General features: G+C 40.4%; 1 protein-coding gene across 4 annotated transcripts in view; it reads right to left on the bottom strand.

Annotated features, from left to right (window-relative positions):
- ptprk (protein tyrosine phosphatase receptor type K) overlaps positions 1–13,409 on the bottom strand; it is a 570,756-nt gene that overhangs the window by 458,622 nt on the left and 98,725 nt on the right. For all 4 annotated transcript variants that reach the window (XM_055635637.1, XM_055635639.1, XM_055635640.1 and 1 more), the window contains exon 2: positions 11,122–11,244. In XM_055635637.1, the coding sequence (XP_055491612.1) occupies positions 11,122–11,244 (123 nt within the window). The remainder of the gene's footprint in view (positions 1–11,121; positions 11,245–13,409) is intronic.

Genomic DNA, 13,409 nt, shown 5'->3' with positions numbered 1-13,409 from the left:
TCTAAATGGCTTACTCCATATTCTTAAACTGTGGCCCCTGGTTCTGGACTCCCCCAACATCGGGAACATGTTTCCTGCCTCTAGCGTGTCCAAACCCTTAACGATCTTATATGTTTCAATGAATCACCTCTTATTTTTCCAAGCTCTAAAGAATATTTATGAAGTCCTGTACAGGTATGGCTGCCCAGCCTGCAGCTGTCCATTTTTTCATCTCTTTATAAAAACCTTTAGTTTGTTGAATTTTTGTTTTCGGAGTTCTAGCCTTTTTATGTGGGGGTGGGGGAAAACTGCTTTTCAGGATCCCTACCTGGTCGGAGAGGCGGCTTTTTTCCGAGCTGCACCTTCGACCCGTCCTCGTGGCCTACCAGCGGACCGGGAACGGCGTTTCCCGAGGGGACCGGCCAGCACCTCGGCTTCGGCGGCGGCGCAGCACTGGAGCGCTATCGTGGATCGGGCGATGCCTTGCCCGGGTCGCCGCGCTGGAACTCTGGTGAGCTGAAGACCGCTGATGAACATCGAGGAGCTGCGGGTGGCAGTGCTGACTTTAACATCGGGAGCATGGGATCTCTTGCCGAGATCGCCAGTGGTGGAGCTCCGTCCAGCGCAGCCTGTTGGCTTCGGAAGCCGCGGTCTCCGGTAAGGAGGCGGCCGTTCCAGGCATCCCATGCCGCTGAGAGGGTTCTCCCGACACCGGAGCACCATCACCCGGCGACGAAGGGCCTGGAACTTCCGCCCCCATAGCGGCGACTGCGGCCTCAATAGGCCCGACTGTGGGTGGACATGGGGATGGGGACTGGACTTTGTGCCTTCACTCACAGTGGGAACCATTGTGGGGGGATGTTTTTATGTTTATTGTTAAATTCTTTAATGATGTGTCTTATCTTTATCTGTGTGCTGCACGGCAAGTCAATTTTCACTACACCAATTGGTGTATGTGATAAGAAATGTCCTTTGCATCCTTTGTATCCTTTTGTAATGCCAATTTCCATACCACTCATGAAAGACAAAATGCTGGAGTAACTCAACGGGACAGGCAGCATTGCTGGCGAAAATGAATAGATTATGTTTTGGGTTGGTGCCCTTCAAACTGATTGTAAGAGGTAGGGGGGGTGGGGGGGGAGAGGAACTGGAAGCTACACCAGGGCAAACCTGGGCTAGCAACAGATGACATTACGCAGAGTGGTTCCGATTGGCAGATCGTTGGCTGGGGACATTGTGACCCCATGAGGGATAAATTGGTTCAAACAGTGGAACGGGTTAACCAACATTTAATGGAGGGAGGGGGGAAGGGAGTGTTTGAAGAAGATACCCAACTTAGTTAAGTTAAGGCAAGCAGGGAACTGGCAAGCAGAAAATAATGCAGTTTCCGTGTACTTTCCCTCTAGTAATCAGACACCAATGTCTCTTAAGAACATGTGGAGGGGATGTTTCCACTTGAGGGAGAGTCTGGAAATAAAAGGACATATCTTTAGAAAGGAGATTACAGGAATTTCTTTAATCAGGGGGTAAATCGTGAAGGCCGTCAATGGATATTTTTAAAGGGGAGATTGATAGATTCTTGATTAGTATGAGTATCAGGGGTAATGAGGAGAAGGCAGGAACGTAGTGTTGAGAGGGAAAGATAGATCAGCCATGATTGAATGGCACAGTAGACTTGATGGACTGAATGACCTAATTCTTCTCCTTTAATTTATGAAGTTATGAACACAACAGTTACTTTCATTGGGTTGTAAGGAACTGCAGATGCTGGTTTAAACCGAAGATAGTCACAAAAACCATGAGCAACTCAGCGGGACAGGCAGCATCTCTGAAAAGAAGGAATGGGTGATGTTTCAGATCGAGTCCCTTCTTCAGATTGGTTAGGTATAAGGGAAACAAGAGATATAGACGTTAATATAGAGATGTAGATGTTGTGTAAGTTTGTGTAACTTTAAATAAGGACCATTCTCACTCTTCTAGATTTGAGTGAATACAGGTCTAATCACAGTCAGAATGGTTTTGACCCAAAACGTCCCCCATTTCTTCTCTCCAGAGATGGTGCCTGTCCTGCTGAGTTACTTCAGCATTTTGTGTCTAATCATCTCCATCTTCCTTCATCAGTCAGTCCTGCAAGCCCAGGAATCAATCAAATGAACATCCTTCCTCATACCAACAGACCACCACAGCAGACAATATTCAAGGTGTGGTCCCTCTGAAGCCCTGTACATATCATTATGGCTTAACATTACATTAAAGTCATATTTTCACCTCACACAACATTCTACAGTTTAGTCAATATCATGAATTTTAATTACATGCTATTTTTGAACAACAAAAGTCAATATCATGACTTTTGGTTGCATGATATTTTTAGACAACAAAAGGGAGAAAATTGAACACCCTAAGGAAGAGCAAGCAATACCAACATGACCTTCTGACTTTACACTTGCTTGGAGCACTTTAATTTATTGCATGATGGCAGGAACACAGACAATTTCAACTTCATTACAACAACAGTCATTATGCTTGAATTTATAAAGCCAATGCTATATAGTGAACAAGTAAATTGAAGTCATAACTATGCACTGTGCTCTAAAACAAAACTGATGAGATTTCAGATTAACAACCACAATCATGCACTAGAATCAGTTGAATTGCTCATGTTAATCTAAAGCAAAGGGCAAAGGAAATCTGACCTCAAAGGTATTCCAAAACTTAAATTTAATTTACAAAATTCCAGTTCTTATCTGTCGAATAAATTGCTTTGTTAGATACTTCATTTGGAGTCATTAGCCAATATTGATCATTAAATTTCTTAGCAACCTAACATTCACTTTAGAAATGTTTAAAGAAAATAAGCAATTTCTTTCAGTTTTTGCTCCATCAACAAACTTCACCATGTAAACGTTAATCAATGAACCAGTTTTCTTGACAATGCAATAATCAATATTCATCATTCTTATTGTGAATTGGATCATTCATGATTGTTATTGTGCTTTGAATTGGATCTTTGACTTTATCTGCAGACCTCAATCACAGCAAATCGGTAACAACATCTCCTCCTCAATGACCGGCAACACAACTGCACCTCAAGGCTGCGTGCTTATCCCCCTGCTCCTCTCCATGACTATGTGTCTAAGCACAGCTCCAATGCCCTCTAGAAATTTGCTGATGGCACCACCATTGTTGGTTGCATCACAAGTGGTGATAAGTCAGTATACAGAGAGATAGAACACCTGTTTGTGGAGGGTCATAACACCATCCTCTTGCTCATCATCAATAAGACCAAGGAACTAATCGTTGACTTCAGAAAGGGAAAGTCATCATCTTTTAATGGTGGGCCAGTGATGGAGAAAGTTAGCAACTTCAAACTCCTAGACATTAACAGCTTGGATGACCTGTCCTGGGTCCAGCACATAGATGCCATCATGAAGGTGCGCCAGCCCCTCTACTTTCTTGGCATGTCACCAAATTAACTACCTTCTATAGATGCACTGATATGTTTGCATCACGCCTTGTCCAGCGGTCCAACGCACAAGATGCAAGAGTCCGCAGAGTGGTGAACAGCCTGGTCCATCACAGGTGCAACCCCTTCCCATCATCAAAAGCATCTACATGAGGCACTGTCTCAAGAAGATGGCATGTATCAACATTCCCCACTATCAAAGCAATTCCTAATCTCACTACTACCATGTTCAATAACAGTTACATTCTTACAATTATCAGTTTCTTGAACCAACCGCACAACCCTAACCCTATCTCAACAAAGATACACTACAGACCTCTTCTTGCACGATCATGGACTTGTTTTATTCCCCTAATTGTGTTTTGGACTCGTATCTTGTTTCTTTGAGTCTTATTTTACTTTTTACTGTCCTGTTGAATTGTGTAATTTACATATCATTTACATTTTTGTGTGTTTGCCCAAGTCTACGTGCCGCAAATACGAAGATGCTGCAAGTAAGATTTTCATTGTACTTATGCATCACCATAATTATGCATGTGAGAATAAACTCAACTTGAATCTAACTAAAATCGCAGGCACTCAACGTGCACTAAATTAGACTTGGAAATCCAGAGGCTGTCGTAGGGAATTACGGAACTTGCTGCTGTAATTACTGGTTCAATTCTGATGGATTCTTCAATGATTAGAAGGATTTTTAATTTTTCGTACACTATAGAGCCAGCAACACCTATTGAATATATGTTGTGTATTTGTATCAAATGAAATTGAATTTTCAATGATACATCTAACCATAATTATTACTGAGCAATTAATAAGCATTAATAATGTCCTGTTCCCTGGGAATAAGTTCAGAATTCCATTGATTTCAAAAAAATTCTAAAATATCTAAAGAGGATTGATATTTCTATTTTCAATTCGATTCATCTGAATGTCAATCTTTATTTCATACTGTCAAATTTCGGAAGTTAAACAAAATAAACTGAGACTTATTTTCTAGCTTGCAGTCCATTCAAATGACTGTCAACTTGATGACATTCCCATAAGTGAAACACTCCACCCAGTCAATATCCGGTGCACCTCCTCTGCACCTTCTCCAGTGCCATCACATCCTTCCGACCAAAATCACACATAGCTGTGGCCTAACCATTAAGAGTACAGCACCTCTACGCACCAAGAAGATCTCCAGTGTGCCCAGAAACGTGGTCACCGAGGCAACCTGCAAGCAAGACTCTGCGTGCCTATCATCCTATGAGCTTACATAACATCCCTAGAAAATAATATTGATGACTTAAGGCCAAGACTGCTTTATCAAAGGGGCATGAGGAATACTGTGCACTGATTCATAGAGAAATGGCTCACCCCCAGCTCTCCAGGCTCAGCTCTCCAGTCAGTTTTCTTGATTCATTGTATGGAGGAGACCGCATAATCGGGAGAGGTGATGATGTCTGCCTCACAGTAATCTTTGTGGTGGTCGTGTTGTCCATTATCTGCTCGCTATACCTGGAACATCTAGCCTTCCCTCCCAAGGGAAATCATCTCCATCATCTTGACTGTGGTCTATATCTATAGCGTCCAAGGCAGATGTTCAGCTAACACTGGAAAGGCTGCTTCCCACAGTCAAGCAACACCAAACTATGTACCCCAACATATTCATCACCAGGGACTTCAAGGCTAATTTGAAAAAAAATATTTGAAACTACCAACAACATGTTTCAGAGCAAATGCCCTCAACCATCGCCACTCCATCCCTTGTTTAAGAAAGAACTGCAGATGCTGGAAAAATCAAAGGTAGACAAAAAGCTGGAGAAACTCAGTGGGTGAGGCAGCATCTATGGAGCGAAGGAAATAGGCGACGTGCATTGTTCTCACTTTGGAAAATGGGACCACTCAGCTGACCCTTTTTCCACATATCAGCTGTCACTGAAGAGCATAGATCCAGTGGTGAGGATTGCACAAAGCTGGTCAGCTTGGCGTGAGTAGACTGGGTGATAGAATATAGAACAGTACAGCACAAGAATAAACCCTTTGGCCCATAATGTCTCTGCTGTCCATGATGCCAAGACCAACATATGTCTACATGAAATCCATATTTCGGCAACTCCTGCATTCCAGGAAAACCACTACAAGTATGTCCAACCTCTCCCTGTAGCGAATACAGTACCTCCTAATCCAGGCATCATTCTGGTAAACCTTATTTGCACCCTTTTCAAAACCTCCATATTCTTTCCGTAATGGAGTGAACAGAACTGCATGCAATACTCCAACTGCAGCCTAACCAAAGTTCTATAAAGTTGCATCATGACTTCCTGACTCTTATATTCAATACCTCGACCTACAAAAGCATGCACACCATATGCCTTCTTTACCACTCCATCTACTAGTGTTGTCAGTTTATATCATCTGCAAAATTACTTATCATTCCTCTGACACTTGTATACAAGTTATTAATGTATATAATAAACAGTAAGAGTATCAACACTGATTGCTGTGGTACACCATGAATGCAGATTTCTGATCCTATAAACGACTCTCCTTTATCAATCACTGCCTCCCATTAGCAAACCAATTTGCCAACCTGCATAGTTTAATTTACATCAATTGCACTATCCTCAACAATACATTTTATTACCACTTCAAACACTTAAATCAAATTGATCGTACAAAGCCATGATAACTTTTATTAATCTTTGCTCTTTCGAGTGTATTTGATATTAATCTAGGGTAATATCCAAGTATTAATCCTGTCCACCATTGACATGAGATTCAAAGGTTCATCTCTGCTATCCTTCTTGAATAAATGTTGCATATTTGTTGTTTTCCAGTCATCTGACAGTTTTGGGACTCGTGTAGTCAACCTCCCCGTGGTGAGCCCTGTCATCTGACCTCAGTCAGGCCAACGACAACAAACAGAGACAGCAGCAGCGTCGCAACTTGGTGCCAACCCGGAGCATGTGCCCTTTCTAGGGCGGGCACCTACGGATGTCAAACCGGATGGCATCACCCTGCTGCAGACTTCTGCTGCCTCAAATGCAAGAAGTGTTCAGTGACGATTTAAAAATCGATTTGAAAACTCCAAGCCGCGAGTATGTTCCGATCCGTTCCGACGTCGGAGTTCCGATCACCCCGGCGAGCGGGCCTGAACCTCGGGCCGTCCGTAGCGGCGACTGCGGAGGGCTCCAAGTCCCCGACCACGGGTGAACAAAGAGGAAGATGACTGAACTTTATTGCCTTCCCTCATGGTGGGAATCGTTGATTCCGCACTGGGGGATGTTTATGTTCAATTTTATCGTGGATTGTGTTATTTTTATTAGTATGGCAACTCAAATCTCACTGTACCAATTGGTGCATGTGACAATAAATGTAACTTAACTTAAAATCTGTCAAGGCCTCAGCGATATCCTCCCCCATTACCCGCTAGCAGTTGAGGATGTGTCTCATTGGGTTCTGAGAATTTATTTACCTTCAAACTTGCTAATATCCAATCCTTTTTAATAATAACATATTCTAGATTTTCACTATTCCCCTCCCAGAATTCTTCATCTACAATATCCTTTTCATTCATGAAAACAGATAATCAAGTGTGCTCATTTAAGACCTCACCTACATTTTCTAGTCCCACTCACAAATCGCCTCTTTGGCCCCTAATGAGCCCAACTATCTCCCGTTAACCCTTTGTTCTCAACTTACATAAAATACTTTGGATTTTCCTTAATCTTTTCTGTCAGTAACATTTTATTCCTACTCTCTACCTTCCTAATTTTCCCACACAGCCTTGCCCATTATACAATATCAGATTCAGATTCAGATTCAGATTCAATTTTAATTGTCATTGTCAGTGTACAGTACAGAGACAACGAAATGCATTTCCAGTGTCCTGAAGAGATATTTTACACTTTGAAGCTTGCACTATCTCATTAACCAATGGTTAGGAAGAAAATGGTAAATTTGCAATTAAATGCTTATAAATACAAGCTCACCAAATCTACACATCAAGTCCTTCCTCAAACTCTTGTTGCATCATCTCAGAGCATGCCACAGAACAATGTCTGATTTTATTTTGTACTATTCATAATTAGTTTTATTCCATTAACTATAAACTTGTGTCACAACTGACTAAATTAATGTGGGGCTTCAAACATAACTAAAAATAAAATTGTCAAATCGAGTTGAGAGAATAATCTTTTAAAATGTTTTTTTGCAGTTGAATGGAGAAATTTACAAATTAGGAACAGGCTATCTTGGACCTTATATAATGAGGCCGATAATAGCTAATCTCACTCACCAGAGAAACTGATCATAATAGGATGCCTTTCATAGCATTGAGACGGATATGCTTAGATCTGACATTAAAGTCTTAAATTCAAATAAAGCTTATTGCATGTGGATGAGGCACGAGTTGAATCCAAGGAAGATTGGGAATGTAACATTAACTATGGCAGATAAATTAAAATTAGTAGTTAATAAATATACATTCCACTGAGAAAAGAAAACTCATTAGAGATTTGGGAGAAATAATATAGACAATGAGAGTAAACCAATTATCACTGCTCAGCTTTTTCAGATTGCATATTCAAAAAGATCATTTGGATCTCAGAACTGCAAACAAGAGATATGTTAAATGAGGAATAATGACGCAGTCAGAGAGATTAATCAAACATTTACCTGTTTTTACAGAAACAGTGGGGAACCAATAGGTCTAAATAGAGTGTGTGATGTTAAATAATTTATATTAGCAAGGGAAGGGTGCTAGATAAATTAAGGGACGATGCATTCACAGTAATCTTGCAAAAATCTCCAGATTCTGAAATGGCCTCAATGAATTGAAAGGAAGCATAGGTAATATTATTATTCAACAAAGAGTAAGAAATGAGGAAATCATAAAAAATGTAGCCAGACAGCTGACAGAAAAATGCTGAAATACAATATTATATAAACGACAATAGAGCACTTGTTAAATTATAGCATTAGGCAGTCAACATAATTTTATGAAAAGGAGATTATGCTTGACAAACCTAACAATACATTTTAATGATGTAACTGGCAATAACTCGTATTCATACTGCAATTTTAATGCAGCAAAGTGTTTCAATGTTTTACAGATTTTGACACAACCTACATAAGGTATTAATGTAAAAAGAATGCACTGGTGGAGAGGAAATTCAAGAACCTTGCAACTGAATGCACAGACATGAACAGTGATTGAATTAATTTCAGTGACAACCTGGAGGCCAGAGTGAGAGATGTTCCCAGCACAAGGTGAAAAATGTGGGGACATTGAATAGTACAGCACAGGAAAAGGCCCTTCAGCCCATTGTCTATGCCAAACATAATGTCAACTTAAACCAATCTCCTCTGACTGCCTGTGATCCATATCCCTCCATTCCCTGTTGTCCCTCTCGCCTAGGTTCCCTCGTCTTTCATTCCCAATCTGGGAAAAAGATTCTGACCATCGACCCTATCTATGCCTCTCACAATCTTATACATTTCTATCAGGTCTCCCCTCAACCTCTGACATTCCAGAGAAAACAACCTAAGCGTGTCCATCCGCTCCTTTTAGTTAAAAGCCTCTAGTCTAGGCAGGATTCTGATAAAGCCTCTTGTGAACCCTCTCCAAAGCTTCCAGAAGACAAGCATAGCAATCACCTTCCTTATCACTTTTCTTCTTTACCACTCTTATCTCGTGTTGCCACTTTCACTGATCTATGGACTTGGACCCCCAACAAGGGGTACATCAACACTGTTAACGGTCTTGCCATTAACTACATATATTTTCCTTGGATTCAACCCTCCAAAATCCAATACCTCGTACTTGCTTGGGATTAAATCCAATTGCATTTCCAAACATGATTACAAAGATTGTTATGCAGGAATTTGAAGATGGGTAATTCTTCAAAATTGAGAGATTGCATAGTCAGGACCCTTGCTAGGGCAAGCACAAGTTTGATTAATGTATGGAACATTTAGATAACCACAGAAAGAGTGTGGTGGAGAACAATATAATAGTGATAGAACAATCATGCCTGGAGATCTGGTTTAGGATTAACCAGAAAATGAGCCAAGGCACAGACAAAATCAAACAATTATGGAGCTGAAAGAGAGTAATTTTCATGCATGATCCAAAGTCACCTTCGTGCTAAATATGACACAAAATTTGAAAATCGTCTGGTTCAATAGTAAGAGAGGTTATGCTTTGGTCTTGAAATACAGAAGAACTTTGCTCATTTAGCAATGGATGCAACTGAACCAGTCCATATCGTAAAAGACAGTTAGCTACAGTGAAATGTCCAAGAGGGGTGAAAATATAACGCTGGGTTCATGTTACCAAGGGCCAATATTCTGATGAGAAATATGAGGTCAAGGACAACTCCATCAGAGTCACCAGAGGAAATAACGTTGAGAAGATGTCAGGGAATGTGATTTTCCAGTTGGATTCTATAAAAGCAGCTGGAGAGACGACGAAGGAGGGTTTAACAATTTCAAAGTCTGTAGACAGGTTGGTAAGAATGATGGGTGAAGGGTCACCTTTGCCATAAGCACACAAAAGGCCATGAATAAAATTGTGAAAGCCACTGTGCTATTGCAGCTCTGCTGGAAACATGACCAGAGGGATTCATATGGGGAATTACAGGTAATGTGGCCATGAATTTTGCAGTGATCAACACACTAGAAAATTCAGATTAAAGATCAAAGTACATTAAAGTTCAGGTTTCCAATCAACTTACAACCTCGGGGGATAAGTACTATAATGCTTCTACTTTTCGTTATCCTGCCTTGTGTTATCTTACCTTCAAAGTATGTCATATTTCACATAAAGTCAGTTGCTACAAATTATTTTTGTTAGCTTACATTAATTAAACACAAATTAATATTGAAGGTCACATCATAAGATGTTAAATGTCATTTTGTAAATCACAATATAAATCCATTAAAATATATTTAAGATAATCTCTACTGTTGCACAATTAATTGTGAAAGCTAATAGCAAAGGTTCTCTAATTGAAAGTACCATACTTTTTTAGTTCATTTGCGACTGCCTTCACAGAACAGTCACATTAAATGTTCACAGAAGAAAAGACGACAAGATCACTTAACCAGTAACTCTTCAATGATTTTCAGACTGTCAATCACGTTACTTAAATTTGGCCATCATTAAGTTAAATCTCAAGATTCAATCTCACTCTGACACGCTCAGAAGAAATTTAATTTATTTTGATTTACTTCATCTTTTCAGCCAAAATGATTGGCATTATCCAGTGTAGACACAAAATGCTGGAGCAACTCAGCAGGACGGGCAGCATCTTCAGAGAGAAGGAATGGGTGATGTTTCGGGTTGAGACCCTTCCTCAGACTGATGGCAGAGTGGGCGGGACAGACCCGTTAATCTGGCATTATCTAATCTTCCTTTATTGCCTGCTAAATACTTTACCTGAAGCACATTCATGTTTTTAGGTTTCATTTTTGAACTTACTCCTATCAAATCATAATTAAAAATTATTTTAGCTAAATGTAAAGTCATGACAATCTCAGCTGCAAGAAGGCTTGTATATTCAGAAATTATCTAATCATCTTTCAATACAGGACTAATACTAAACATATTTTCTCGCACCCCAGTTCAGCAAAATTGAAATGGTGTGGGATTGCAGGAGTTAAGCAAAAAGTAGATTTTTTTTTCTTACCTTGTGGTACATTGGGCTGCAAATGCAATGTATCTTCAGTCCTGACATGCCTCCAATCAAAATCATCGTCCTGATTTTGCCCATATTCACATGCTTCCAAGCCATCATCAAAAGTACAACCACCTATGACAAAAAAAAGTCCAACGTTATGAAATGGTAAATGATGAGGACAACATGACCTGAGGAAGACAATGCGAGCTGAAGAAAACATGACCTGAAGAAGGTAAACACAAAATGCTGGAGTAACTCAGCGGGTCAGGCAGCATCTCTCGACTGAGGGAATGGGTGACGTTTTTGGTCGTGACCCTTCTGCAGACTGATGTTAGGGAAGGGGGCAGGACAAAGATAGAATGGAGTTGGAGACAGTAAGACTAGTGGGAGAACTGGCAAGGGGAGGAGACAGAGAGAAAGCAGGGGTTATCTGAAGTTAGAGAAGTCAATGTTCATACCTGAAGAAGACAATTTAACAGGTGGAAGATAATTTTACGTGAGGATAGCAGTTTTGTCTCATAAAGACTCAAACTCCTCAGTGAAGTAATTGATTCAGTGGAATAATGTGTCTAGAAATCAACTCCACGTTCATGTACAATTTTTACATGAAAGGAACACACCTTTTCAGCCCACTGCGCTTAGACACATTTTAATTACAGGAGATCCATTAACAATATTGTTAGTTACTGATCAAGTCATGCAATATTAATTGTACTTTTTTAATTGCTGCAATGGATGGGCATGGATTGCTTTCTGTACTCTACTGGTTGGACACGGTTTAGCTTGGTTCATGTTCATGTCAATTGAAACAATTTATTTTTGCAATCACCTTCCAATGTGAAATGGGCACAAATAAAACTTGTGCTATTGCTTTACTACGTTCATATTTTCCTGATTCGGAAAGAACCATATATTAAAAATGTCTCAATGTGTTGCATCATATGTAGTTTGTTAGTTAATTAGTTTAGTTTATTGTCACATGCACCAAGGTACAGTGAAAAGCTTGCTAGCCAGTCAGTGGAAAGACAATACATAATTACAATCGAACCATTCACAGTGCACAGATACATGGTAAAGGGAATAACGTGAATAATGTTTAGTGCAAGATAAAGCCAGTAAAGTCTGATCAAATATCGTTTCAGGGTCTCCAATGAGGTAGTCACTCAGGACTGCTCTCTGGTTGTGGTGGGATGGTTCAGTTGCCTGATAGCAGCTGGGAAGAAACTGTCCCTGAATCTGGAGGTTCGCGTTTTCACATTTCTTTCCCTTTTGTCCGATGGGAGAGGGGAGAATAAGGAGAGCCCAGGGTGCAACTCGTTCTTGATTATGCTGGTGGCGTTACTGAGGCAGGTTGATGTATAAGTGGAGTCAATGGAAGGGAGGTTGGTTTGAGTGATGGTCAGAGCTGCATCCACAATTCTCTGCAATTTATTGCAGTCTTGGATGGAGCAGTTCCCAAACCATGCTGTGATGCATCACAATAAATGCTTTTTATGGCACATCTGAAGAAGCTGATAAGAGTTGTTGGGGACATGCCTAACTTCCTAAGCTTTCTGAGAAGTAGAGGATTTGGTGTGCTTTCTTAGTCCTTGAATCAATATGGATGGTCCAGGAGATGTTGTTGGTGATATTTACTCCTAGGAATGAGAAGTTTTCAACCATCTCTACGGCACCGTCGATGCAAACTGGGGTATGTTTCCTTTGTTTTGCTGAGGTTATTGGCTCGACACCAGGACACAGGGGGCTGAGAACACATTGTTACAGAGCACTTGTGTTGAGGTCTGTTGGTCAGGAAGTTACAAAGATGTGTGCTGACTCTGATGTACATATATCTCTGTAAATTTGACAACATTGCAATCAGATTCCAAATTCAAGTTTTAGATGTAAATATGCTTATAGCAATGCCAAGTATATGGCTATAAATTAAGATCAATACAAAATGCTGGAGTAACTCAGCGTAAGAGTTACTGCAACATACAGTATAAAATAAGATATTTCTGTCATCTTGATAAAACTTTATTTTTCAGATGCGGACATTGCAAACAATGCTGATGTTTATTGTGTATTCCAAAGTGCCTAAGTGTCAACCATATAACTTTAGGTGAGAAGCGCAAAGTTTAAAGGAGATGTGCGGGGCTATAATTTGTTTTTACACATTGAGGGTGGTGAGTGCCTGGAATGCATTGCCAAGGGTGGTGGTGGAGGCAGATACGATATTGGTATGTAAGAGGCAGTTGGATAGGCTGAAGGATTTGCAAGGAATGGGGATCATGTGCAGGCAGATAAAAGTTGGCCTT

This window comes from Leucoraja erinacea, chromosome 5, assembly GCF_028641065.1.
Source record: "Leucoraja erinacea ecotype New England chromosome 5, Leri_hhj_1, whole genome shotgun sequence".
NCBI lineage: Eukaryota > Metazoa > Chordata > Chondrichthyes > Rajiformes > Rajidae > Leucoraja > Leucoraja erinaceus.
Note: the sequence above shows the minus strand (reverse complement) of the source record. Positions and strands in the feature narration are given on the sequence as shown.